The 23,624-nt window shown below is 41.1% G+C and overlaps 1 protein-coding gene across 3 annotated transcripts; it reads right to left on the reverse strand.

Moving 5' to 3' along the window:
• Positions 1 to 246: 246 nt before the first annotated feature.
• LOC105017005 (E3 ubiquitin-protein ligase RNF166) lies at positions 247 to 23,565 on the reverse strand. 3 transcript variants are annotated; one of them, XM_010881285.5, is made up of 6 exons: positions 22,933 to 23,565; positions 9,918 to 10,074; positions 9,652 to 9,764; positions 5,605 to 5,719; positions 5,345 to 5,452; positions 247 to 4,134 (listed from the first exon to the last, which is right to left on the reverse strand). In XM_010881285.5, the coding sequence occupies exons 1-6, from the start codon at positions 23,100 to 23,102 to the stop codon at positions 4,069 to 4,071; spliced, it is 729 nt and encodes a 242-aa protein (XP_010879587.1). In that variant the 5' UTR covers positions 23,103 to 23,565; the 3' UTR covers positions 247 to 4,068. The 3 variants fall into 3 exon arrangements, with proteins under 3 accessions (XP_010879587.1, XP_010879580.1, XP_012993652.1); XM_010881278.4 differs by having other exon boundaries at positions 247 to 4,234; positions 22,933 to 23,559; XM_013138198.4 differs by lacking the exon at positions 22,933 to 23,565 and adding an exon at positions 10,417 to 12,071 and having other exon boundaries at positions 247 to 4,234.
• Between the last annotated feature and the right edge of the window lie 59 nt (positions 23,566 to 23,624).

Consider the following 23,624-nt stretch of genomic DNA (forward strand, 5'->3'; position numbering starts at 1 on the left):
AAAAAGGCCCCCACTAGAGGAGATTGTCAGGCGTCTATTCACTTCCAGTAATTATGCGCTGTACACAATGTCTTACACCTCCCTATATGGCACTTGTTACATACCAGAAGAAAACAGGGGTCTTCTCCTGATCAAAGTCACTGTGTCGAGCTTTGAGTCAACTATGTGAAATAATGTCACAAAGGAGTAAATAAGTTAGGACCCCATCTAGGTATGAAGCGAAAATAGCGGCAACAAAAATATGGGATGGGTCAGTGTTTTTTATTGAGGGGAAAAGCCTGCTACAAATACACTAATAAGTACCTTATTAAAACTTCAGTGTTTACAACTTGAATATCCACACTGTTAGCATTGTCAACGTCATAATCAGCCAGTGTTAGTACTGTTACAAATAAAAGGGATCTCCACCCATTTTTACAAGGCCTTGTCACTCTTCGTGGGCTTGAAGTTGATCCCCAAAATAGTTTTCTACATAAATTGTTTCGTTACAGAGAAATGGTTGTATCATGGAGTCATCACTTTCCATTGACTGAAATGTAAAAACGTGTCTAAACATGTTGTAAAATGCTCTAAAGTGCTCCAAACAAACCCTAAGTACATTCAAATCTTATTCTGGATAATATCCCTCTGAATTCTTTGCAGAAAAAAAAACACTATTCCATAAAACCATATTTGCATCTTTGTATCATGCAAACATGGTGTAATGGAAATATTTATTTGCAGAGGCATTATTCAGAAATAATGATTAGTTGATTAGTTGGAGATGAGAGTTGGTTTGGAGGAAATGTTTAGATTTTTATTATGTGCTTAAACACTTTTCATAAAGCCTTGTTGACCGTAGCAATTTCCTACACCTTTGGGGATCACCTACCCCAGAGTGACAATAATAAGTGACAATAAGGCAACATGTAAAAACTCCCCTTTTAATATTTCTACAATGCAAAAATCACATTTAACACACGTGCTATGACAAAGCCCTAGAGTAGGTCTAGGGACCACTAGGCAAAGGAAACCTTATCAAAGTGACTACAGCTCTGTCCCACAGGGGAGGACAACATCAGCCTGACACTGTTTTGCAGAAGTCTCATGGTAGACTAAGTGACATATGACATTACATATGGCACTCCCAGGAAAACTGAGGGTGGAGGTCAAAGAGACAAAGGCTCTGTCTAGGGACAGCCGGTCTTCTCAGACAGTCTTTTTCCCGTCAGCCTAACCAAGTCCCGAAAAAGACAAAGTCTCAGTGAAACCATTGACCAAATATGGCCCAACAATGGTAATAAAGGAGTTTTTATTGCATTTGGTCAATCAAGGTGTGACCTGACTGCAAAGTGGAGTTTTCTTTAAGGAGACCTCATTTTGGCCTGGCGTTTTGGCCAAAAGCAGTAGTGGCATTACTTCTGGGATGCTGACAGTAGTGGCATTATGCCTGAATGGAACAATACAAAACAAGTGAAAAATATACATTTCAGGGATACTTAAGGTCAGGTCAAAACCAAAGGAATATGAAATACAACATCAAGTCTCTCTAAAAATCAGCATGTTAGGCTACAGTGTACACACAAATGCTGCTCTAAACATACAACACTTTTACCATACAAACATTTATAAAAAGCATCATTAAGTACTGAAAAAGGCCAAGTGAATGCTAAAATGTAAGATGCATAATAATTCCTTGATGTCATGTGATATTAATATTTTTCTTAAATAGCTACCATGTGCCAATATGGTACTATTAACATGTATGACAGACTTGAACACCAAAAATATAATGTCAAAGTTCTTCAAACAAGAATGAATTCTCTCCAGGAATAACTTGACAAGACAATTTCTGTTTGCCACAATTACTTACTGTATTTCTGGGTTTGTTTTCTCATTGGTTTTGCAATCTATATTCATTAATACAATATTTATGATACAACAGATGAACTGACTGTACATTTTGTACAATCCCTGTTCTCCAAAACATCCGTGTTATGACTGAGATTAAACCAAACCCTTCCTCCTTTTCACAGAAAAACAGGCACAATTTATTATCCATCATGGAATGTACACAGTGAAATAAAGGTAATTTAAAAAAAGAACAAATACCCTTCTACAAAATATATTTTAGATTAATTAAAGTGCAATGTTTTAATGCATTCCTCTGTGTGGAATAAAATATAACATGATTAAGATATAAAACATCTCATTCCGAGTTACCCTTCAACCGGGACCTGAACCTAAATGTTGCGTTTTCTAATGTAAAATCTCAACAAACAAATAAAAGGGCCATTATATTGTTACTAGTCAATTAAGTAACAAGTAATCACCATTCACATCCTCCTCCGATGGTGAGAACAACCTAACAGTATCTCAAAAACACGTCCATAATCAGTTTCAGCGCTAACTCAAAGGGTTTCCTACTCCTGAAAAATATAGTTCGCCCTCAGAAATTTACTTTAGGCCAACACTTTCATCATTATATTCTTTTGAATCACAGAGTTAAAATAATTATTCAATATGCAGCTATTCTGAAAAGACTTAAATGACTATTGTGCTATCAGAAAAGTGGGTGTCTTCAACAACTCACTGTAACATGCCAGGAATATGCATGGTATATTCCAACAGATTTTCACAGCTGTGACTGTGGGTTTTGGAGAGGTAGGGGACAGTGTGGATGCACAGAGGTAAATGGACTACTTCTCATATTCTGTACGGTGCAGCAAAGTACACGGTTACATATACATTTCAGTATCAGAACAAAATGTGTTCAAACCTTTTACAAAAACAATAACACTCCTATAGGGCAACAACAAAATCAACCACGACTAATCCAACTTCCCTAATGTTATCGCATTCTCTGTCTTGCCCTTTAAAATGTCAATTTCCCTTCTTCTTAGTGGCCACTAAACAGGTCATACATTTAGGCAAGGCATGGTCATGCTTTACAATACTGTGCATGGTAATAAACATAACTTGAGTTAACACTGACTGAGTAACACTAGACATTGCATGACAATGGTTGTGGCTCTATTTGTATTGGTCTTTGAGACAGGGCTGCCCTCTTGTGTTTGGTCTTATACATTACACACAGGCCTTAATCTCCCGCTAACAACTTTGATTCCAGCAGTAACAGTGGGCTACCAAGGATTCCTTTGTAAGATAAGGTAAAACAACTAACACATTCCCAATGAAAGTTTTACTTTCTTGTTTAAAAAATATATATTTCATTTTGACTGGTGCTTCATAAAAATATTAGAGTAACAGCAGAGTGGAGAAATAATGCAGTAATATAATTATTCTTAACTATGAAATAAGAACAATCTACAGTCTAGTTATGTAGAAAATGGTAACAAGTGCAGGTTTTACAAGAACTCTGAATGAAGTATTAACAAGAACTCTGAATAAAAAAAGGGGATAGTTTGCTAGCGAGTTTTGATTTGCATTGCAAATGTTAAAGCCATTTATTGTAGCTGTGATAATGTGAGAATGCTCTTCTCAGTCTGGGACTCTAGATGTCACCTTGGAAAGCTTAGCACACTGACTCTGTCATTCCAAAAAAATCATCAAATTATCATAAATTGTAAAAGGAAATAATATATTTTACCCAAATATTGTCATAATTTGAACAGTGATAAACAAAACAAGAAATACAGTATTAAAATGCCTTAAATTATAATTTTTTTGAAACATAAATATTGCCAAAAGTAATACAAATGCCCATGAAGTACAAGTTGCATTGTGGCTGCTAAATTGCAGCTGTTGACCCCGCCCCTGACGATGCTGATTGGTGGCCAGGAAAATAAACAGGATGCTGCTAGCCGAGAGGAAATTATGTAATTGGGCCTTGTGAAGCTAAGCAGCTGTGCAGAGTCGATGATGGGCCAGGTAGCCAGACAGGGACAGGGAGAGAATCCCTCTGGACCGCTCAGAATGTGAGTCTAGGGCAGGTCCCTCCAAGCTCTCCCTGGGAGGCGGCTGGGCAGGGGGTGGATCCAGAGAAGGAGACAGAGCTAGTGGAGGGTGCCAGGGTGGAAGCACCTCCCCCAGACAGCAGAGTGGGGGTGGATGAGTCACAGGAGGCTCTCAGTTCTCTGCCAGGGAGAGGGCCAGGGCTGCCTGTAGCGCCGCCTCTTCATCAATACTGTAGTCCTGCAAACACAGAGTCACACGGTCACTCAGTTTAACATTTGATTTTACAGGACATGGCCAGGGCTGCCTGCAGAGATGCCTCCTCGTCAATGCTGTAGTCCTGCGAACACAAAGTAAACAGTCACTTAATCAGCAAACAATCCTGGACACCAAATCAACTAAGCAGACTCAGTCCTAGAATATCACAGTTCCATTACACATAGTTCCAGCACAGTCAACAGATCTGTTCTCATCCCATCTACAGAGCAGACAATGGAAATCTGTTCTCGTCCCATCTACAGAGCAGACAACAGAAATCTGTTCTCGTCCCATCTACAGAGCAGACAACAGAAATCTGTTCTCGTCCCATCTACAGAGCAGACAACAGAAATCTGTTCTCGTCCCATCTACAGAGCACACAACAGAAATCTGTTCTCGTCCCATCTACAGAGCAGACAACAGAAATCTGTTCTCGTCCCATCTACAGAGCAGACAACAGAAATCTGTTCTCGTCCCATCTACAGAGCAGACAACAGAAATCTGTTCTCGTCCCATCTACAGAGCAGACAACAGAAATCTGTTCTCGTCCCATCTACAGAGCAGACAACAGAAATCTGTTCTCGTCCCATCTACAGAGCAGACAACAGAAATCTGTTCTCGTGCCATCTACAGAGCAGACAACAGAAATCTGTTCTCGTCCCATCTACAGAGCAGACAACAGAAATCTGTTCTCGTCCCATCTACAGAGCAGACAACAGAAATCTGTTCTCATCCCATCTACAGAGCAGACAACAGAAATCTGTTCTCGTCCCATCTACAGAGCAGACAACAGAAATCTGTTCTCGTCCCATCTACAGAGCAGACAACAGAAATCTGTTCTCGTCCCATCTACAGAGCACACAACAGAAATCTGTTCTCGTCCCATCTACAGAGCAGACAACAGAAATCTGTTCTCGTCCCATCTACAGAGCAGACAACAGAAATCTGTTCTCGTCCCATCTACAGAGCAGACAACAGAAATCTGTTCTCGTCCCATCTACAGAGCAGACAACAGAAATCTGTTCTCGTCCCATCTACAGAGCAGACAACAGAAATCTGTTCTCGTCCCATCTACAGAGCAGACAACAGAAATCTGTTCTCGTGCCATCTACAGAGCAGACAACAGAAATCTGTTCTCGTCCCATCTACAGAGCAGTTAACGGCATGTCCGGATCCCATCCCTTATCCTCACCACAAACGTGTCGTAAGAGAACTTGTGCCGGTGGAGAAGGTGCTGGAGGAAGTTGGAGCTCTTGTAGCTAGGGTCTCCCCAGGGCATGGATGAACATACAGGACACACCTGGAGACAAACCAACCAATCAATAACCGCCACCTCTACCCCAAACCAGAATGCATCTATGTGGGTTTAGAGTAACACTCCACATGAAAACATAAATGCTTGACTAAGACCGGAGTGGACCAGGTATATTCAGGCTATAAGAGGAGACTGACCACTCTGTTGGGATCGTTGCGGTGGTTCTCCATGCAGTGTTTCAGTAGTTCTTGCTGGTCGAGGTTGCGAGCTCCGCAGAATGGGCATAAAAAGGTGGAGCGGTTCGGAATATTGCTGCAGGCAAAAAGACAAAAGGTTTTCAGTAGGAGCCGGATTGGAAACCATGTAGGTATGCAGCGTTCCTATTGGTGGTGGGTAAGTGTTCCAGTGTAGCACTATTCCAACAAAAGGGAAGATGCCAACATTACAACAGGGTTTTAACAATGTGAACATATTCGCTATATTATCAGCATACTGCAAGGCAACTGGGCCTATTCTCACACTAACGTATCATCCTCCATGGCAGACAATGACTTTAAAGAAGTATATTGTATGGTAATAAAACATGTCCTTGGACAAACTCCCAAAAATATACTAATTAAACTGAATTCAAGATAACAGAAATGCATCCTTGGGCATAAAAATTACAGTTTAGGGCCATTTTCATGTAAAAGGACTACGGACAACAGAAATGTGAAGTTTGTAATAAAGGTTCACAGAGGTAACAAGGATGTTTTAACTGATACATAATTTAGCTCGTGAAAATAAACAAGGTATTGTGCAACAGAATGAGTGCAACAGAATGACTGCAATTCACCTTGCCCAACACTTAACCATTATTCACTAGCCCTCTTACTTCCTATTTACTGTAACCAGCCTCCTCAAACACTGAGCACAGGCTGACACCAGACGTCCACTGAAGCTGAAAGGTAGTTCAAGTTTGTATAGTATAGTACAGAGGATTTTAGTACAGTACAAATTAATGTACTGTCTACTGTTGTCCAAAAATAGATGATTGGTTCAGATTGAGTCCGGTTAATCGCTACCAGATTTAGTCTTGTTTAAAAAGAATAATGTTTATATTGAACATTAAGGGCCGGTTTTACAGACATGAATTAAAGCCTAGCTTAGGACAAAAAAAATCTAGTTCAATAGAAAACTCAATTGAGCTTGATTTTTTGGTCCTAGACTAGGCCTAATCTGTGTCTGTGAAACCGGCGCTAAACCATTTAGCAGACCGTCTCATTCAAAGCCACACTTGTGTGTGCATATGTTTTCATACTTTCTTGTACTGGCCATCAGTGGAAATTGAACCCCCGACCCTGGCATTACAAGTGCCATGCCCTAGAGCTTAGCAACAAGGCCAATGAGTAGACAAACACCAAAATCATGGATCCATTTACCATTATTCTAATATTAGGATGTTATCCACTGGTCTGGCTGAAACCGGACTCACAACCCTCCTGACTTCGTTTTTTGATATTATACGCAAGATGTGATGATAATGAAGAGGATGCATCGTTGGTTATATATATATCCATTTCAAACTGAACAAATCCTAATCTGTTTTACTAAAGCATAGCCGCAAACAGAATCTAAACTGTCATGTCTATTTGCAAAATCTCTGCCATCATGAACTGATGAGGAAGATCACACTGTTGTGCATGCAAATAGCTAGTAAATAAGAACCTATCCAAACTGTCACACATTTTCAGAGCATATATTGTGGTTACAATAAGCTCCTGACCAGAACAGCTTTCTCTGCGCTGTAAGTTTCATCGGCCAGGCTAGTGTAGTGTAGTGCAAAAACAAAAATAGTTAGGAAGTCATATTATAGTTGACCCAATATCCTTTGTGTTGACATTTTTAAATCTTAAAAGAGAAAATATAAAATCTGTCAACAAAAAAGGACTAGCTGAGAATAAGACCTCCTCTGGCTGAGTTGGTCACAGACACTTCAGACAGACCAACCTTTTGGACAGGCCCTTCAGACAGACAGACAGACAGACACACCCTTCAGACAAAAAGACAGACACTTCAGTCAGACAGACTCTTCGGACAGACCCCCCTTTTACAGACCCTTTGGACAGAGACCCTTCACACAGAAAGACTGACAGAACCTTCAAATACACAGACAGACAGGGTGGATCCTTCAGACAAACAGAACCTTCTGACAGACTCCAGGTAGCGACCCTTTAGACAGACAGACCACTCCAACAAACAGATAGGTAGACCATCCAGACCCACACACCCTCCAGACAGACCCTTCTGAGAAACAGGGCCTTAAGACAGAGCCTTTTGACAGACCCGTTAGACAGAACACAAAGACAGGGACAGACAGAGATGGACAAATGGACCCTTCAGACAGACAGACAGATCCTCAGACAAACAAAGACAGGCAGGCAGAAACACAAACAGACAGAAACAGATGGACCCTTCAGAGAGAAAGACCGATACATGACTTCCAGACAGAAACTCTGAGGGAGGGAATCAACATCCTTGTCTTTGAAGAGCTAATTAACTGCCTCTCATCAACCTTCCATCTCTCTGCCTCTATACCTCTCTCCACAGGGGTGGAAGATCAGGTGGGCGGTACGCATGGGGGGCACGTGAACCAGCCCTTTATTCCCCGGGGAAATAGTCCCTTTTCACATCACAGCAAGAATTTGAAATGCCCTGTTGTGGGGGACAAATACATGGCTCTTCCTATGGATGTCAAGTGGTTTACATGACAACACAAGGCGTGGTTGGTTACATAATAAAAACTACTGATGTTTCCACTTCATAAAAGTCGAGGAAATATTTGATCATACTGATGAGAAGTGGATTTGGTTTGCACAACAAACCTCACAGAACCGTTTAACTCTGTTCGTTCGTGTGAGCTAAAACTAGATATCTCTCGCTGATAATTTTTTTTTATCCAATCAAATTTTCCAATTTAAAAAGTATAACAACACACCAGGGTAGGAGAGGCAAGGGCCAGGAGAGACTGGAAATATCAGTCTTTAAACAATTATTTAAAGGTCATTGTCAACGATACTGCAGAATGCGAGGAGCCCATGAAATGAGTGAGTGGATTGTATTTTCTTGTCACGCCACTAAGGGCTGATTTCCCTGACACTAATGAAGTTGTAGGCAATGATGAAATCTCAGTAGAAATGTTACATTTAAAAAGCTTCTCAGTCTAAGACCAGACCTAATGAGTCTGAAAACTAGTCACCTAGTGGTTAGCTGTCGTACCGTTTAACTCAGACAGTGTCTGTCACCTGAATAATGAACTTGTATTAGTCGGATTGAAAATCAGCTTGTTTTTCACTAATTTGCTGGTCCACTCAATGCATATAAATGTGGGGACATTGCTTATTCTGTTGGTGCTTAGAGCAGTGTTTCCCAATCCTGGTCCTGGGGACCCAAAGGGGTGCATGTTTTTGTTTTTTCCCTAGCAACACCTGATTCAATTTAAGGACCTCATGATAGGTTGAATACGTCATTCAAGTGTGTAAGTGGTAGAGCAACATTTAAAACAGGTGTGTGAGTGCTTGGGCAAAAACAAAAACATGCACCCCTTTGGGTCCCGAGGACCAGGATTGGGAAACACTGGCGTAGAGACAAGGCAGCGGTGTGCGTTCTGCGATGTTGATTCTCGGACAGTGCGGAATAGGCTCAACACTGGGTAGGCTGACCACTTAACATGGGGCTGCATCTATTAATGTGAATCTGAGCTCACCTGGTCACAACTGAATAAATGAGCATTCACATTAGGGAATGGTCTGTTGCCATCACGCCTGCTGCTTTTGGCACCACCTTTCCAAAAAAAAAAATGTTTTGGCATCAGGGACCATCTCTCCCTTGTGCATTATTATAAGGTGGCACTCTGTGAAACAGAATGGAGGCTGATTACGGAACCGGTATTTGCATCTGGAAGAGTCTGAGTGTTTTTAAGGGAACTTCATTGGAAAGTGTTCATGCATCAGCAGAAAAACAACTCTCCCTAATCCTTGTACCTTAAAAGGTATTTGCAACCTCCTAGAGAGACAGAAACACCACAGGACAGCATGACTCATAAGACATAGTAGTTGGGCTGAAATGTTCAGGGAGTGTGGCTCCTCAGATCAATACTGGGACTGAAGTTTTGACTGTAATCTCTTCAGTCTGTTAAAATGGACAGAGATGTTAGTGTCTGACATGGCTTCCAGGAGCGACGGACAACTCCCCAGAGAGCTTACCTGGGGATTGGCTGTGAAGTGGGGACCACAGGCACAAACTTTGGGCAGTTGGCCATCTGTTCCTGGACCTTTGTGCAAGAGGAGATGTGTGACCTCATTTTGACCAGAGACACCTGGGGCCCGCCAGTGGAGAGAAAGGAGTGAGACAGGAGACAGAGAGAACTAAGTAAATAAATGAGCAGAGAGAACGTCTGGGCATGTGTTTATGGTTCTGAGTCTGTACAGTATGTGTTGTGGATTGATAAGTTTGAAGCAGTCCAGTCGACCTTCTTATTGCAGCCCCTACAGGGGGCTTTGTAGTTGGACAGCTGTTTTTCCACACTGGAAGACTTGTCCACCTTCTTTGGGTCGAAAGGCATGCGGCAAAGAGGGCAGAGGGGGGAGGGGACCTGGAGGCAGGGCTGCAGACATTCCCCACAGAACCTGTGCAGAAAACAGACAGTCAGTCAGTCAGAGCACATGGGGCCAACTCATACAACCGATGTCAGGAAGAGACTGAGCTGATGACGAATGAAACCTAGAAGTCTAAATGCAAAGTGAATAAGAGCGATTGTTTAGAGAGAATGGTTGTGCATGGTCACGGCTGAATAAACCAGTCAGTGGTCGGTAAAGCCTATTGTGGGGGGCAGGGGGCTAGCCTATCACAGTGAGGGAAGGGGGCTATCCTAACACGGGGGAGGGGTCTAGTCTATGGCAGGGGGAGGAGGGCTAGCCTATTGCAGGCCGGGCTTAGGAAGGAGGTGACATCTCCCTTGACAAACGAACCAGGAGTTCATGGTACCGTCGGAGCACTGAATCATGTCATTTTTTTACAGTGCTGCCGGATGCATTATTGCCCCGATGTCGAGCGGCGGCCACACCGCCTTCAGTTGCCAAGGCAGCACAGAATGACAGGGTGAGGATGGACTTCTCGGTTTCTCATGGCTCAGAGCTGCAGAGGTCAGGGAAGGGCAGAGGACAAAGCTCGATTGATTCAGCACATAAAAATAAAACATTTGGACAATGAAGCCTGCCCTATGCAACATCTTTCAGCACAGAACCAACACATCATTCTTCTATTCATCTAAATGTTCAGATTTAGAAAAACACCATTGTTCTGTTCATCTAAATCATTACTCGACCCACACTTACCCATTTCACTGTCTAGCCTATTAGTAACCATCTTTGAGAGTAGCTACTAACGTGCCAAGAACAACTGCTAAGCACACCTGCTACTTCATTTGTTGATTTGACAGCACAACTCTTTGCCTCGTAAAAAAACCCTCCTGTTCAGCAACTACTCTCCCATTAGAGAAAAGACAGGTGTGAAGACAGAGTGGGGATATGGTGTGGGAGGAGGCTACTGGGGAGGGACTTACACCAAAAGCCCCTCCTACCTCCTCAGGACCCCCTTCTACCTGGGGGTCTACACTGAACTGGCTCAGGGTTAACTCATCTGTCGATGGTTCCGTTTAACATGATCTCCTCCGAGTTCTGGCCTGAGCAGCCACGGACACCAATACAACACTGTCCAGACAGCACCCCATGAAGCGCCCCTTATTTCATAGTGAACAAAATTATATGAAAGGAGCGAAGCTGCACTTCAGAATTCAAACCTCCATAAATAGCCACAACCAGGGGGCCTTACCAGTTCCATCAGAGCTTCTGTCATTTGTGGTTGTCTGAGCCATGCGGTCTGGGGTCAGGCAGGCTAATCAAGTGGGTAATAAACTCTTCACAACACAGCAGAGAGCCTATTAAGGTAATGGCACTGTGTTTGGAGCACCATTTGATCACATTAGCATGTGATTAGTTTTAATAGCAAAACACATCTAACCCAAGTCCTTCCATATTCATCCAGATACATGACCAATGTATCTGTTACTGCACAGATAACTAGGAAACCCCAAAACACGGTAAAATTCTTATACAAGACATCTTTCAGTCAAAACACAGGGCCAAATTCTTATACAAGACATTTCAGTCAAATTCTGTCTAGTCAAAACATGGTTACATTTGAAGCAGTAGTAGATCTGTTTCTGTTTCTATCCACCCACTGCTGAGCTTAGAAGCGGATGAAGTACAGCCTATGCCTACGTTAAGATGAAATGATGAATAGGCATTAATTAGGCCAAGTGAGTAGGCCTAGGGCCTATTGTGAAGAGAGCCCACAATACCTGGAAAACATTTGGTTGGAGAAATGAGTGTAGAAGCTGGTAATTACATATTAAATAATTGAATGATACAAGAGGGGGCGTCAGATGTTTGTTGAAGTAACTGTTAGGTTGCTGGTTAAAATATCCAGACAGACAAAGTGAAAGTGTCACTGGGCCCCGAAGCAAGGCACTTAGATCCACTTACAGGGGCAAGTAGGGTTATCCGCTAAACTAATTAAATCAGTTATATTTTAGGATTTTTTTCAATTAAATACAGGTTCAAAGTTATTTTAACATTGGTACAAATCTATTTACCTTGTTTTTTCTATTAAATGTAGTATTCTGATGTTTTATTGTTGTATGAATGAATGTTTAATTGCAATTAAGCTCATCTAGATACGTTGTTGACAAGAGAACCTCTGTGTTTAGATTCTCTTCCAGGAAGTCACGTACTATCAATCTCAAGAAAGTGTGTGACTGACCACTGTTCTAAATAGACATGCACATTATGTATATAACAGTGAGAACAACGATCTACAGACAACTGTGCTGCAATTTTCGAGAATTAATTGAATGTCTCCCTAGACTCAACCGGGTACGCTATTATTATTATTTCACTACTATACGACACCGCTAATGTTTAACAACTTTAATAAGCCAATAAATACAGGTTGAAAGTAGCTGTCCGTTGGGCGCAAAGAAGGTAGAGTAGCAAATGTTTGGACACACCAACTCATTCAAGGGTATTTTTTTATATTTTCCACATTGTAGCATAATAATGAAGACATCAGAACTATGAAATAACACATACACTGCCGATTTTGCAGATTTTCCTACTTACAAAGCATGTAGAGGTCTGTAATTTTTAATCATAGGTACACTTCAACTGTGAGAGACGGAATCTAAAACAAAAATCCAGAAAATCACATTGATTGAGTGTGTGGGTATTATTGAAATCATACAAACAGACTCCAACCTCTCCACAATGGCCAAGACCAGAGAGCTGTGTAAGGACATCAGGGATAAAATTGTAGACCTGCACAAGGCTGGGATGGGCTTTTTGGTCTCAACTCCACTCGATGTGTTTGGAGGAAGAAGAAGGATGAGTACAACCCCAAGAACATGTGAAGCATGGAGGTGGAAACATCATTCTTTGGGGATGCTTTTCTGCAAAGGGCACAGGACGACTGCACAGTATTGAGGGGATGATGGATGGGGCCGTGTATTACGAGATCTTGGCCAGCAACCTCCTTCCCTCAGTAAGAGCATTGAAGATGGGTCGTGGCTGTGTCTTCCAGCATGACAACGACCCGAAACAAACAGCCAGGGCAACTAAGGAGTGGCTCCGTAAGAAGCATCTCAAGGTCCTGGAGTGGCCTAGCCAGTCTCTAGACCTGAACCCAATAGAAAATCTTTGGAGGGAGCTGAAAGTCTGTATTGCCCAGCGACAGCCCCGAAACCTGAAGGATCTGGAGAAGGTCTGTATGGAGAAGTGGGCCAAAATCCCTGCTGCAGTGTGTGCAAACCTGATCAAGAACTACAGGAAACATATGATCTCTGTAATTGAAAACAAAGTTTTCTGTACCAAATATTAAGTTCTGCTTTTCTGATGTATCAAATACTTATGTCATGCAATAAAATGCTAATTCATTACTTATAAATCATAGATTCCGTCACTCACAGTTGAAGAGTACCTATGATAAAAATTACAGACTTCTACATGCTTTGTAAGTGGGAAAACCTGCATGTTGGCAAAATAATTGATGCAAGGATGAGACTGAGATCTAACAACCTAAAATGTTGGTGTGTGTGACTGTGTGTGTACATTTGTCACAAGCCTGAGTCAGTTGCTTGTTGTTTGAAGTACAAGTTGGTCAGTCAGTCTGACCTTTTGCAAATGTTGGTGTTTAGCAGGTTAGATGAAAAGAGAAGTTTACATTTCTTCCTCATTCAGAGTTACGATCACAAACACAATCTGCAGGGATGTGGGAGAACTATTCCAAACTCCTATTTATAGATCAATAAAAAAAGATAAGAGAGAGGGACTCAAACATATTTGCCGTTCCAAAATATATTATTTTGGGAGCTTTTAATCAGCTGCGATGTGGTGAAGCCCTGTGTCTGGGCAGTGATGAAGGACTGTCGGCAGTGGAAAGTGTTTCATAGAATAACCATCTTAAGGAATAGCATGGAACCAAACACACTTATTATAAGGGCACTAATGCACTGGACAACAGTGCTGAAACAACATCCCTCTTGCATGTCCTACCGACAAACAGACAGACGAGAAAAATGATAAATAAATAAATTGTTGTGTGGCGCTGACATAGTAGTGGGTTAAACAGTCAAATATGAGCATAGGGATGTTGAAACACTGTACTTCCTAGTTAAGAAGACTTTCACCAAGAGCTTTGCTGAGTCTTTACATGAAATGCTCACCAATGGATACAAGACAGGCAGTTGGGTAGCGGTTGCATTACAGCAGTAATGTGATCGTTACATCCTGTAGGTGCTCAAAATATTACAGAAGTAAGACAGCCTCACCAAAGGGAAGAGATATCCTCACACATCTCTCCCCATTACACAAAGAGACACTGGCCTCGTCTGCCACACCAGACAGCAAACCCCTATCCCAAGGAAACAGGGACAAGGTGGTGAAATAAGGAGAGAACCGTAATCTTGTAGATTTTATCTGACCTTCCCACCTCCCTCTCCCTGAAGAAATGGAGCAAGCTGCTCTTGTTTCCTGTTCGAGGAAGGGAGAGGGAATGGAGAGGGATGCTCTGAGAGAGATATTTGCTGCTACTTCAGCAGAGGTAATGAGAGCAAATTAAGCCAGGTGTTAGTACAGCCGGGAAACCTGGGAGTTCTCTCCTCACCTTCTGCAACTCAGCTCGATGTACTCCTCATAGATACAATACAGTAAATATGCTCCTGCACCTCACAGTTTAGGCTACAATCTAATAAAGCTGTGTTTTCCATGAGCAAACACACAGTGTAGGAAAAGGGCAGAGAAGGTCTGAGTTCACCAGGGTATTTCACGCAATCTTTGTTAGCAGAGTTTGCCCATGACTTTCGGGAAGCATCATCCTCAGCAAAAACAAGTCTCTTTTCACAGGCTGTCAGATGGGCTCGTCGCTGTAGCGTCAGAGGACAGAAATAAAGGCTTGACATCACAGAACTCCAGCAGCAGACGGTTAGATGTCTCAAAATCGCAACTTGCATGACAATGAGCCTCACGAAAGAACATTTTCATTTCCAACCATGTCACTTTCTGTGTACAAACACAGCATCTGCTAGCGAGCCATACTGAGCAGCAGCAAGTTTCCAATTTTCCAGCTGGACAGCTTAAAAAAACCCAGGCTAGCATTTCAATTGTGTGAGTTCACAAAATAGGTCCTTGAGTTAAAATCATTGTAATTCAAACCACAGGTTTTCATTCATGTCCTGAGACTGAGAACGCCATTGCAAAATGTTGATTTTAAGGTCAATTAACCGATACTTTCTGGACATCGACATGTACTTTTGGGTCATTGTCTTGCAGCCAAGTTTTCAGCCTCCTAGCAGAGGCAACCAGGTTTTAAAATATCTGTGTGCCGGTAGGTTATGAGGCTGTTGACCATAACTAGGGCCCAGGGCCAGTTGAAGCAAAAACCTCCATAACACGAAACATCCCCCTCCATAGGTACAAGGTTATTGTTTGCATATACATCGTTCTTTTAACGCCATACCCACTGCTGGAGTTTGTGTTCCAAATCGCTCTGTTTTCAGTTCATCTGATCGTAGCACACGCTTACCATTCAAATGTAACACCTTTTAGCAAACTCCAGGTGTTTACATGTGCTGCTTCATTTTTCTGTCACTGACTGAAACAATCAATATGTGGCCCTTGGAATTTCTTTGCCTGCCGAACTTCCCAAAATCTTCCTCACTGTGTATTGTGGCAAGATGCACTTGCTTGCTCCACTAGGCAGGTTTACCACTGGCTTTCAACATCTAAACTACTGCCCTTTTAATATTAAGTGTACAAAACATACAAATGTTTTCAAGTCAACAACAATTTGTCATGTTTCATTTGTAAGTTGTTTGAATTTCCATGCTGACAGATTTTTATACCCCAGTGAAACAAGCCACGGAAGGCCGCTATACAGTTCCTATATTTATTATTTTATGTATACAACACAGCTCTTTATCAAATTCTAAGCTTTAGACATGACAATCAAACAGTAGGCTAGAATGTGAAACTACAGTTTCACACAGAAGAAGCAAAGAAGAACCATCTCATCACTCAGCTCTGGCTTAAAAATAGCTAACTACTCTTTGTAAAAGAAGCCCAATAGATCTTAGGAAATTTAGGAAATAACTGTCTGCATGACTGGTAAATTAAAACAACTCCCATTAGTTCTGACACCTCACTGAAACAACCCTCTTTATTACAGATACAATAGTGAAACAACCCTTGTTAGTACTGACACTACTGACACAACCCGTTAATACAGACACTACTAGAACAACCTCCATTAGTATTGGCTCTGTACTGAAACAACTACTTTAGTTCGCCTACATGGCTGGAAAAACTGCTTCAGTTCAGTTCTCCTTCAGTACAATTAAACTCTGTTGGTAGTGACACTGTATTGAAACAACTCCCTTAATTCAGACAGCATATTAAACCAATGAAATGTAACAAAGTTTCTCGGGACAGTCAGACTTTGAGGCTACCCTCTACCAGTGACAGCCCACCTAGATGTAGCATAGCCCAACATCACAGACCACACAGATGATTCATTTTCTGCCAGGCTGCAATTGCACTTAGCAACTTATTTGATTGTTTTTGCTGTTGTAGCTAGAATAGCAATACAGAATACTGTCCTGTTAATGGAGAGGGGCTCAACCGTTTGGCCATAGACGACAGGCCTGAAATTCAACCTGAGCATCGGTCACTCAAAGACACTGTGTGGGAGTGAGCTCTATGCCAATACCCCGGGAGGCAAACCAGGTGCACGAGTCTGTCTGTGTGTGTGTGTGTGTGTGTGTGTGTGTGTGTGTGTGTGTGCAGACGTGTGTGAGAGAGACTGCATGCGTAAGCAAAACATACATTTGTTTTGGAAGAACGTGGTGAATGACTGTGGAGTAAATGATCACCCCATGGCCAGAGAGAGCTGTAATAGGCTCTTCTGGGAGACCTGTGTTCAATCTCCCTGGCAGCAGCTCTGCCGAGCAGCGAAGACAGTGAATAGGAACCAGAGACAGTGAAAGGTGTGCCGACACGCTGCTTGGTCAAGGGTGGGTCAGGAGGAGTACTTGTGTTTAGCTTACTCACAGCAGGTGAGGAAGATTGGGTTAGATGGCGAGAGATAGAGAGATAAAGAAAAAGAGAGAGGATTTGAATGGTTTTGAGCAGGTGTGTTATTGGAATGGGTTATGCTTATGTGTGCTATGCTGTAAGACAAGGCAATTTGTCATTGAGATTTTTGTCTATGTTCTAGATAAGAATGGGGACGGGTTAAAGGAGCCAGCAGGAGACCTTGCCACTGGCAAGGAATAAGGGTTAGGGCTGGCTTAAACCTTAGTCCAGATTGGGGTGTGAGAACAAGACAAACTTGGATGCTCTGGAGACAGAGTTTTACAGAGGTTTGGAATAAAATACGATGAGGATTATTATTGAATAGTCCTTGTGGGTGTGGGACTTGAAATGTACTCGCAGATATTTGCTTCCAAATTAAATAATAAATACATCTATATGGTAGAAGATAGGGGTGAGAACAAATAGTCGAACTGTCAACATTTCGACAAGGATTGAAGTTATCGAGAAGTTAATCTATTTTTCGAAAGTTACAAACAAAAATCGCACCGATTAACTCACTTGGCAGCAGTAATAATAATAATTATTTTTTTAATAGATTAAACACATCTGGCTAAAGGCCAAGTACAGTAAATAATCATGGCTAGCGAAAGCATACCTGTGCATTCGTACTGGCCTGATAGTCAACAGACTACGTAAGCCTACTCGTCTACTCTCGGAGCATGTGAACATGGTAATTTTACTAAACGAGAATACACTCACCTAAAGGATTATTAGGGACACCTGTTCAATTTCTTATTAATACAATTATCTAATCAACCAATCACATGGCAGTTGCTTCAATGCATTTAGGGGTTTGGTCCTGGTCAAGACAATCTCCTGAACTCCAAACTGAATGTCAGAATGGGAAAGAAAGGTGATTTAAGCAATTTTGAGCATGGCATGGTTGCTGGTGCCAGACGGTCCGGTCTGAGCATTTCACAATCTGCTCAGTTACTGGGATTTTCACCCACAACCATTTCTAGGGATTACAAAGTATGGTGTGAAAAGGGAAAAACATCCAGTATGCGGCAGTCCTGTGGGCGAAAATGCCTTGTTGATGCTAGAGGTCAGAGGAGAATGGACCGACTGATTCAAGCTGATAGAAGAGCAACTTTGACTCAAATAATCACTCGTTACAACCGAAGTATGCAGCAAAGCATTTGTGAAGTCACAACACGCACAACCTTGAGGCGGATGGGCTACAACAGCAGAAGACCCCACCGGGTACCACTCATCTCCACTACAAATGGGAAAAAGAGGCTACAATTTGCACAAGCTCACCAAAATTGGACAGTTGAAGACAGGAAGAATGTTGCCTGGTCTGATGAGTCTCGATTTCTGTTGAGACATTCAGATGGTAGAGTCAGAATTTGGCCTAAACAGAATGAGAACATGGATCCATCATGCCTTGTTACCACTGTGCAGGCTGCTGGTGGTGGTGTATTGGTGTGGGGGATGTTTTCTTGGCACACTTTAGGCCCCTTAGTGCCAATGGGGCATCGTTTAAATGCCACAGCCTACCTGAGTATTGTTTCTGACCATGTCCATCCCTTTATGACCACCATGTACCCATCCTCTGATGGCTACTTCCAGCAGGATAATGCACCATGTCACAAAGCTTGAATCATTTCAAATTGGTTTCTTGAACATGACAATGAGTTCAGTGTACTGAAATGGCCCCCACAGTCACCAGATCTCAACCCAATAGAGCATCTTTGGGATGTGGTGGAACGGGAGCTTCGTGCCCTGGATGTGCATCCCACAAATCTCCATCAACTGCAAGATGCTATCCTATCAATTTGGGCCAACTTTTCTAAAGAATGCTTTCAGCACCTTGTTGAATAAATGCCACATAGAATTAAGGCAGTTCTGAAGGCGAAAGGGGGTCAAACACAGTATTAGTATGGTTTTCCTAATAATCCTTTAGGTGAGTGTAAATGATCATAATAATATGGACATGGCCTAATGATTCTTTACATTTTAGTTAAGAGCTTGCATATATGGTTGCACTAGCCAGATTTTGTTTCTTTTTTGTTGTAACTCTGACTTTATATTAAGTGTAGTTTCGTTTGATATGTATAGTTTTAAGGGACTGTATATAGAAATATCTGGCTAGATGGTCTAATACATTTTGTATTTTGTTGTTATGGCCAGGAGTTAGCTACTGTATGGCAATTTCCTCATATCTCTGCACTGATTCATGGGAGACTATGCAAGTTTTTTGACAAAGTTTATAGTCCATTTCCAATTGTAATTAATGGGAAAGCTTGTAACAATAATTAGAAATAAATCACTTACTAACGACTTGACAGGCCAATGCAAGTTATTAGCTGCTGTTATGGTATTTCTGAATCAGAATGTGTCCGGAGTAAAAGTATATCTACCCTTATTGTTTATACTAAAATGTTATTGAGGTTAACTACATTTTTGAATTTATTGCATAACAAATTACAATTTACTTTCTCTTTTTTTTTCATTTAGTACCTGTCTTTTTGGCACGAGTGGATGGGGTCGACTATGCGACGACAAAAACTGAGGAATTATCGATAGTGAAAATATTTGTCATGCACATCCCTAGTAGAAGAGTCGTGCCATCACAAGGTAATACAATTTAAAAATAAAGGGCATATAACCAATTGGCAAAAATGTCCTCACTGATAGATGCCAGGACGTGGGTCAGCAGAACAGCCTACTAGTTCTGTTATCTACTTGGGCACTCTATGAGGAAGAGGATGGGTTGTGTAAATGTTAACCTCAGCGATGGTGAAACATTGTTTGATGTGAGCTGTTGACATCCAGGGAGCAGATCACACCAATTGGATTGGCCTGAATTCATGTCAGTTAAGAGAGACACAGAGAAGCTGAATGTCATTTAAGGATTAAAAGGCTCAATGAACAAAGGATGACCTTGTATTCCCACACAAGGTTCAACTGATATGTAACTTATGCTTAACCTGACACTTCAAATTCAAAAGGTGCAGGGGTGGTCAGTTATGGTGAATTGGCTTGGTCAGGGATGGTTTAAATGTTGAAGATGAGTAGTTTATCCAACAAGACCTCAAACCTTTCTGCTCACATTAGCCTATTATTTTTTCTACCTTCTGAAAATAAGCCTTGCCTTTTGTGACAAATGGACTGCTACAGTGTAAGTTTGAGCATTGACCAGGCAACTAGATGAAAGCTCCCAAAGAATCAGTCTACAGGGCTACCTGTTGATAAGTGCTTTGATTTGATTTTAATTGTTCAGGTTAGGAAGTAGCAATCGTTTAAGTGGTTTTGATTTTATTCAGTGTATATGGTTATATTATAGATATACTGACAATGCTTATAATTTCATAAAGAGGATGGCCAAAATTGCTTGTCCTAACAACAACTTTCCAATTTGCATGGGATTCATTTTACTGGGGTAGGTCAGGTTTTTTTCTGGATTTTTTGTTGTTGTTATTCTGTCTATCACTGTTCAAATAAACCTACCATTAAAATTATAGACTGATCATTTCTTTGTCAGTGGGCAAACGTACAAAATTCAGCAGGGGATCAAATAATTTTTTCCCTCACTGTACATTTTCAATGTATTTTTACCTTATTAGTTGATTTCTTATGTTTTATTGTATTTGTAAATAGTAATTGTACATAACTGCACTTCATCGTTCTTATTTTACATTGACTTACTTAAACCAGTGTATTCTCTATATGCCAAGACAAAAGATTTTTGCTACATGAAAAACAAATGCTATAGTGTATGAGACCAATAAGATTTTTAAACACACCACATCCTACACACAAATGTCAGCCCAGAAAGATCAGTTTTGAAGAGGCCCAACTCGTGAGCTCCATCAGAAACTAATAGGGAAAATAAATCTTACTGCATCTAATGATATCTAACTGTATCCTACCAATTTGTTCGTCTAATCAAATCAAATCGCTGCACACTAAAGCTGTGCATTTCTGTATTGTAACGGGGCTTATGTATCTAGATAAGTATCGGATCATCTTCAAAGGGAAAGAGGCACATCCTGAGAGCAGACAATCCAATCCACCCACCAGTCTAACAACACAATAAAGACAAGAAATATATATTTGAGTCAGACCTACCCTAGAAATCCATCTTTGAATGAGCAGCCATATTACGTTCCTATTGTCATTGTCATAATAAAGCATTGTCCCAACAGGGCAAGAGGAAATGTTTGTTTGGCCGGTTCCAATACTGTCAACACATTCATTCCTGTACACACACTCTCCAAAAAGATGATTAAAAGAGAGGGGCTTTCTAAATACCAGTCATCTTCAGCATTGACAGGTGAAGAAAGTACATCAGGTCACCCTTAAAAAGTACAATTTAGAATCGACAACATGTACATTTTTTAGTTTCAGTGTAACTGCTAGTAAGACACAATTTTGGGAAACTAGGTATTTTTAGTAAATAACTTGTGATGTGGTTCCTGAACCTTTTCAAATATAATTCCAAATAATATAAAAAAAAAAAAAGAGATGTAGACTCCTTGGTTTCAAATAATAATCCTTATAGTGAGTATGTTCTTAAAAAGTGTGGATAGTTTGTAAAAATACTAAGGTGAGATTAGACTACTTGTTCCAGACATATTATACACGTATGCACATGTCCATAACACGATTTTGATCTCATTTTACAACCACTACTCAGCAATCCTCAATCAGTAGTATTCTATTCATGGGATGTTCAAGTTCCCCTGTGCATTAATCGTATAACAAGAATACACATTAGAATGGACAACAAAATTCTTATTCGCAAGTTCCTATTCGATAACGCTAGAAAGACACAACTAGATAGAAAAAAATAATAACAATGTGAATCCATGTGATAAGATCAAAGTGAGAGATATGGCGCAGACATCGGATGCAAGCTACAGTATGCTCAATTGCAGAGGCAGATCCTCAAAGACATACAGCAAGTGACACATTGGTGATGCATTACCGATGGCTGACTAAACAAAACTCAACGATTTACGAAATTAGTTCAGCCGTTAAGTTATTATGTTGAGCTCCAAGCACATAAAATGTAGAGGAAAATACATTTTCGGACAAAAATAATAGATCATTTAAATGAAAATGAGTGAGTAGGCTACGTGATAGGTTTTTCACTTGTAATATCTTTAAAACGGATGCCAATTTATACATACTGAAGAGAGAGCCTGTACGCAAATGCATAATACACCCCACCAACCTTGGTTTGAGACGTGTATACAAATAACAAAAAGTGGAACTTGCAAGCTTGGATAGTGGCAAGCTTGGTCGGATGCTGTGGTGAGAAAACAAACAACATAAATTATTCGGATTCTAAGAGTGCTAAACTGCTAAGGAAATCCGAGACATTAAACAATGCAAGAGTATCCTTGTGTAGTTATTTTTGATTTCGGTAACATAATTTATAGCGCGTTAGGCACGATGGACACGCATTTTCTCTGTGATTTGTGTCTACTATTAATTAACAAGCGGTTTCCCCAAATTTCTCATCAAATCCGTCTTGACGATAATCTATTTCATGTCAGTATTGCGTTTCGCTTTGTTCCACTGAACTCCCTTGAATTTTGCATGTAGGAATCCTTAGAAAATACCATCCCCTATCCAAGTATGGGACTAGAAGGGTGGTTTATAACCGGTTTTTCTGTGGTTGTTTGCTGAGATAATTGTATTTCTAATCCTTTCCTTTTGTCAAGCATTTACCCACCAAAAAATGCTTGACAGCTGTAAGTGTCAAAATTTGTTTTTGTAAGTACGAGACATTTGTATGAGAAGCAAGAGATCACAAATCCGTCAACTTACGTGTGTGCACAGCTTGCTATGCTGACAGGTTTATGATACACCTCCAGGCAAATTGGGCATGAAAACTGGCTCTCGAGACTCTCACCAGTGGCTGCCGCGGCTGCCCCATTCTGCTGCTGATGATGCCTGAGGTGAGTAGCCGACACAAAGCTGCGAAACATCGCCATCATGAACGCTGATCTCTGCTCGCACTTCGTTCTCAACTGTACCTGGGAGTATTTACTGCTAGTACATCAAATACGCTCCTAACGAATCGACATCGGTCACATGAGCAGAGTTTATGAATTAAGCCAAAAATACGTATACATTAGCCAACCTTAGCTACATCAGTCCGACACACTAGAGCTCGAGAGGACACGCCGGCCCGAAGAACGAAAGAAGTAAACATTACAAGAGAGTGCTGGTTGACGAGACTCCAAAAGACTAGCAGGTCGCTGCGCAGATTATTAGATCTAGAAATACTCGTGTTATACAAACAACTGAACAGATACATTAAGATGATTTAAAGATCCGCGAATTGTAGCAAAGGATAGTTCACGACATATCTCTATAACAAGCCTTACAGCAAAAAAAAAAAAAAAGGCTATTTGTCTGGGTATTGAAGTCTCGTTTGCGGTATCCACCTTATACTGTAAAAAGTATCCATCTCAGTCTACAGCTACTTCAAACTACACTCCCAGAATCCATTGCTT

The sequence above is a fragment of the Esox lucius genome, chromosome 2, assembly GCF_011004845.1.
Source record: "Esox lucius isolate fEsoLuc1 chromosome 2, fEsoLuc1.pri, whole genome shotgun sequence".
Taxonomy (NCBI): Eukaryota; Metazoa; Chordata; class Actinopteri; order Esociformes; family Esocidae; genus Esox; species Esox lucius.